This window comes from Erpetoichthys calabaricus, chromosome 12, assembly GCF_900747795.2.
Source record: "Erpetoichthys calabaricus chromosome 12, fErpCal1.3, whole genome shotgun sequence".
NCBI lineage: Eukaryota > Metazoa > Chordata > Cladistia > Polypteriformes > Polypteridae > Erpetoichthys > Erpetoichthys calabaricus.
In genome coordinates this window covers 11,039,405-11,045,260 of record NC_041405.2, presented here as the reverse complement: position 1 = coordinate 11,045,260, position 5,856 = coordinate 11,039,405, and the positions used below count along the sequence as shown (strand labels likewise).

The 5,856-nt window shown below is 39.1% G+C and overlaps 1 protein-coding gene across 1 annotated transcript; it reads right to left on the bottom strand.

Moving 5' to 3' along the window:
• Positions 1–306: 306 nt before the first annotated feature.
• LOC114642954 (interferon-induced very large GTPase 1-like) lies at positions 307–3,881 on the bottom strand. The gene has a single exon (XM_028791686.2). It carries the CDS (start codon positions 3,760–3,762, stop codon positions 307–309), a length of 3,456 nt encoding a protein of 1,151 aa, XP_028647519.2. The 5' UTR covers positions 3,763–3,881.
• Positions 3,882–5,856: the final 1,975 nt, after the last annotated feature.

Genomic DNA, 5,856 nt, shown 5'->3' with positions numbered 1-5,856 from the left:
GCTCAGAGCTGATGATGAACCTAAACAACACACTTTTGGGATGGGGAAGAAAAAAATCACCAAAGACACAGAGTGAATGTGCAGAGTTCACCAACAGTGATGCTGTTAGGCAGCAGAGCTAACTACTAAAACAAAACACACTTTAGTCCGAATTAGATTACAGCATAGGACTAGTAACCGCTTGTGAATTTAAAGTGATTGAACTCACTCTTAGGCTGGGACAAGACCACTCACCCAAAATTAAGATTAATTTGTGTTATAATTAATTTTTCATTCATATAATATTTGAAAATCAATCATTCCCCACTATTTCTTCAGTGCTTCAATAACATTCTCCTTAGTAATGGTTTTCCAATGATCAGGGATGTCAGTTAAGCGCCCATTGTATTTCTTCTCCAAGTCTTCTTTAAAGTGACATACAAACCACTTCCAGAATGGCTGCAATGACTTATCTGGTGTGATGGACCAACAGGTGTACTCGGGACCTGCCTGCCGATAATCTCTGAAAGGAATTTTGTTGTCTTCTGAAAGCACTAGAAGACAGTCACTGGCGACAACACTCGAGCAAATATCAGTCACAAGTCTGTCAGTTTTGTACCATTTCATACCACAAATTGTCTGGGGCCGATGGAACTGAGCACAGTGATCGTCACCTTCATGGGTTGGCATTGTGTTTATACACATGGCAGAACACAAAGGACACTTTTTACAACAACCACAGCACTGTCTGAACAATTCTTCATGAGGCTGAGACCTAAACAGCTTTCTATCGAGAGGGTTTTTGCCACTAAACTCTTCCTTTAATTCTAAATATGCACTATTCAGTAAGTCATTGATGCTTTCTTTAAAGAAACTCATGTTCTGAATATCCTGATCTTCAAAGCCTCGTACATTATTAATAGAGAAAACAATTTCATTTTTAAGTTCTTTGCAAAACCTTTCTATCCAGGCAGTTGCTTTTGTACAAGTATTTCCAAAATAAGCAGTCGATTTAGAAATGGCCAAAGAAACGCTGCTCTTGATGTTTTCAAGTTTTTCTGTGCATATATGAAAAATTCTAGGATTTCGGCTTGAAAAATAGGCCTCCTCTCGTTCTTTAACAAACACCTCATAATATGCCTTTGGGTGATCAATGTACTGCTCACATTTTCTGAAATTTAGATTTTCTAAAAGAGACAGTAAGATGTGATTCTCAAGCTTGGATTTATTTCCATTTAACGCTTGGTCACCACATCGTATTTCTGTAGCTATAAGTGCAGAACTTTTATTGTAGACTTCCTGACGGATGGCTTTTTTTAGTTCTCGAGTGACACGGTCTGCTAGCACAGTAGCTGCACTCGCCCCGCTGCAGTTAATCTGAAAACACCCAAAGTAATCTTCTTTTTTATTTTCTACATATTCCAGAGGATTGTTAACCTTCTGAAATACATGGTTCATCTCTTGAAATCGCCGTATGACATCACCTCTTAAATGCAACGCTAAGTCAATTTTGTATTCCTTCTTAATTTTAAACCTATTTTGGTTACACTTACAGTTTTTTACTGCTTTTAAAATTGTGTTGACGACTTCATACATAAAGCTTTTATTGTAATCGACTCTGGCTGCCTCCTTTTCTTTAATGCGGTCATTAATGTCCTGTATTATGCTGCTGGTGAGGTTTCTCATACAGAGCTGGTCCTGCTGGTTTATGGTGTGTTTATGCAGATATCCTTTGTTCATTTGTAAATATGCAGAAAAATCATCAATGTAAAGGATTCTGGTGTAAGAGTTGCTCCGTTTGCAGGAGTCAATTAGTTTCCTTTCAAAGTTTTCCAACAAAACTGCATCAGCATGGGCTTCTATGTTGGGTGGCTGAACATCGGGCATCTCTGATTTCACTCGAGTCACCCACTGAGTCCACATCTTCTGAAAGGCATTTTCTAGTTCTCGTAATGTCAAATTTTTACCTTTAAGGTCTCGTGCCAAATCCTGGCTCTTCTTCATCAGCTCCGACTCGTACGTTCCTTTCTGCTCTTCTACTTTTTTCAGACCCTGCTTCATTTTAATGAAATCAGTTAATTTCCTTTCAGTCCCTTTGACAAGCTCTGATCTAAGCGCCTTTAAGCTAAGTTCAGTTTTTGCTTTCCACTGAATTATTAAGTCTTTATCTTTTTCTTTAGCGAAGTACTCATTCATCTCTTTTGTAATTGCTTTATATTTCGCCTGAATTTTTTCGTCCAACTTGAAATCTCCCGTGTTTTGCAGTGTTTCATTTTCAATGCTGTTGCGAAGCTCATTCTCAATCTCTAACATGCAGCTCCTCAGCCGCCAGCTCCAGTCTGCGTACTTCTCCTCCACCTTCCTATACGCTGCAATCTCCAGTGTATTCTTGAAACTGAAGACAAAGTCCTCATCCAGAACAGCAGACCAGAGGTCCTCCATACGGGTTTTAAATTCCGAAATCTTTATAATCCCCTCTTGCATTTCTTCAGAAAACAGAGATTGCTTCAATTTCTGAATATTTTCACTGTATCTTGGGTTTGGCGGGGCCATTGGAGGATTTCCTTCCCAAAGGTGACTGAAATAGTGGACGTGCCTGTTGATGTCAAAATTGATGACCTCTGTAAATCGTGAGATGTCGCACATCTCCTGTTTTGCTGCAGTTTGCGTCATGAAATCCAGCCTCTCCAGCAGCCGCCTTCTTCCTTCCATATTCTTTTCTCCTGCTGTTATTTCTCCAACATTCTGATGAACAAAAATGCAGCTTGGAGACAGTTTTACTTTTTTCATCCTCATAAAGGCCTGCACTGAGATTTGAAGAATATCCTGCATGTCAGCAGGGTTCTCCCCAAATATATTGATCAGAGTCAGCTTGCCAATGCCAATTACGAATGTTGCAAGCTCATTGTCATGTTTCAGAGTAGCTTTGTCTCCAAGCTCTAAAGCTTTAAGTCCTTCTGTGTCGACCACAAGCACGTAGTCAAAGTTGAGTTCATTATTTTCATCCTTGACTTTAAGTAGCTGCATGAAGGCTCCTCTGGTGCAACGACCGGCACTCACAGCAAACTGAAGACCAAACATGGCATTCAGCAAAGTTGACTTCCCAGTGCTCTGAATTCCTAAAATGGAAAAAACAAAAACTCTTTTGTCTCCCAGCTTAGCAATAACCTGTTCAAGGACTGAACTCACCCAGGTAATAGCAACATGAGAAGCGTCTCCGTCCATCAGTTCAATAGGATGCCCAGAAATCATGAGGTCAGCAGCAAGTTGTGGTAGAGACAGAAACATTTCATTTTTCATATGTTGGGATGCCAACGTCTCATAGATCTGACCAACTTCTCGAAGGAGATGTTCCAGACCCAAAGTGGAAGCCGCAAGTCTACCTGAAGATACCTCAATTTCTTTTTTGATGATGTCTGTATTTTGCCTCTTTTGCTTTTGCTCTTCCATTTTTGCACACAATTCAGAATGCTTTTCATTGAGTGTTTGAAGCTTTCTTGATGTTAGATCATTCAGAATTTGTCCTAACCATGCCAGGAAGAACTTTTGTCTTATTGTGGATTGAGAGTTGAGATTCTTAATAAATTCCCTCATGACATTATTTAGTGGAAAAGCTCTCTCATACTGTTCTTTTCGAAGACGATTTTTTTCCATTTCAATGTCACCTCTTTGTTGCTCAATGGTTCGATTTTCATTTGCCAGCAGGTGATTGGTTTCTTTATTTTTTTTTACACCAGTTGTGCCATAAATTCCCTTGAAGTGGAATGAACTTTTCTTTAGCATCTGACAGTGACATATCTCTTAATGGCTTCACTGCAGTTTCTGCCATCTTTTTAGCGGCAGTGCAATCTTTGTCATCTTCATGTACTAAAAAATGAAGTCTTCTAGCAACATCAGCTCCCTTTTCAATACTGAATTTCACATCGGATTTTGTCAGAAGGCCCTGAATGCACTCTGCCACTTCTTGAATAAGTTCAGACTGATTTCGATTTTCAGCGCTAATTTCACTTTGGTCTTGTGATTTCCTTTTGCAATGTTTGTTTTATTTGCATACAAGCAGATTAGAGGATTTGGAGATTGCAAAAGTTGTGTTAATATTTCTTTACCTTTTGAATCCAGATCATGTTCCATCAGAACAACAACATTGATGCTTGAAGTTTCTAAAAGAAACTGGACTTGCCTGTCATGTTTTTGTGCATCCCCTCTGAGATTTGTAAATGCAATACACTCATTAAACTGGTCATCCTTGTTTCCAGCTGGACAGTACCACGAGATCTCTACAACCCCATCCATTAGCAGACTCTCATTACTGCTTCCTTTGCAATCCCTGTGATAAAAAGTGTCATGCTTTTGATGGTTTAATAAACCATTCATTATCTGGGACTTTGATGAAGTGCAACGGCCGAACCGCATGAATGTCACCATAGGCACTGGTGTGCTACAGATGTTTGCAGTGATGCTCTTCAGGGAAGCATTTGTGCTGCTGACTGTATCTGCACATTTCCAACTCCTTTTCAGTGGTCTAAAGGACCATATTGGCAATTCAATCTTTGTAGTGGACAGATTGGGCACTAACAATGGAAGAGCAAACTGGCAAATCGAGAGCTTGGATGTGATGTACTGCCAGAGAAACATGTCAGAGCAGTGATAGACAGCCATCTGGACATCCATGAAGTGAAGGCTTGCTGGTTTGACACTGCAATCGGTGTTATCGTTATAAATGTCAGGGTCATCCAAAAAGTATTCCAGATTGATTGCACTGGTTGTCTGAACATTAATTTTAGAAGATTCGGTTTCTGCTTTTGTTGTTTTAAATACAATTTGTCTTGCTTTGTAATCAATCATGAGAAGTTTCTGGAGAAAACAAAAAGGAACATCATGGTCAGAGGATGGTTGAGACTCGTGCAGAGAGAATTTGTCAATCAACAAAATATCAGACATTGTCAGCTTCTTTGGATAAAAAGACTTGAGCTCCAGCCTTTCAATCACATTACAGCAGGGCGAGTCTGTGAGTGGATGCATCACTGGTTCAGATTCATTTCTTTCACTCTTTGTACATGGTCTTCTTTTCAAATCAGAGTCTAACTGTCTCTTGACACATTCCGCATCTTTATTACTTTTCTGGTAGGTTCCATTCATTATGGAGTATAGCTGGTCCTTTAATTTTTTCCAGACAATAAGCCCCTCACTGAATTCTTGTACAAGGTTTCTAATATCCTCAAGCAAGACATCCTTTAAATTTGACTCCAGGAATGACAAACGTTTTTTCTTCATTTCAGGAGTCACTCTTGTGAACTTATTTGTTACTGTAAGGCCAGTGATGACCACAAAGGCCTGTGATTTTAAGATGCTTTCCCTTCTCAAAGATGAATACTTTTCTATTACTTTGTTAAGCTCATCATGAATGAAGATGATTTCTGGAAATTCAAGAAGTGACTGAAATGTGTTAGCTGTGTCAGAATATCCCACAACGGTGACAATGGAAAGTAGCAATGATAACTCCTCCATTTGCTTCATCTCCCTAAAATGTTTACATAACATAAATACTGAAATTGCGATTTTACTGGTCAGTTTTACCTTCACTTCCTGCAAGTCTTTCTTTTGAATTTCCGTTTTTGCTAGCTGTAAAATTTTGCAGAGTTGAGACACATTCTTCACAGACTCTTCCTTCTTTGTTTCCTGTCTTGATTCATTCAGCCAAGTCATAATGAAAACTCTTTTAGAAAAGCTGTATGTTTCCTCAATATCTGGGAAGAGAAGCAAGCGCATCTGTGACTTTATGTATGCGCTGTTTTTATTTGGTGATGTCTTATGTGTTGAAACAATGGAATATAAAAAATTCTGCAATGAAGGATCTGAAAGACATTTGTCAATCCA

What these genes read in the sequence shown, in the direction of transcription:
- LOC114642954 (XM_028791686.2), bottom strand. Translation starts at nt 3,762, where the DNA reads ATGCTAAAGAAAAGTTCATTCCACTTCAAGGGAATTTATGGCACAACT.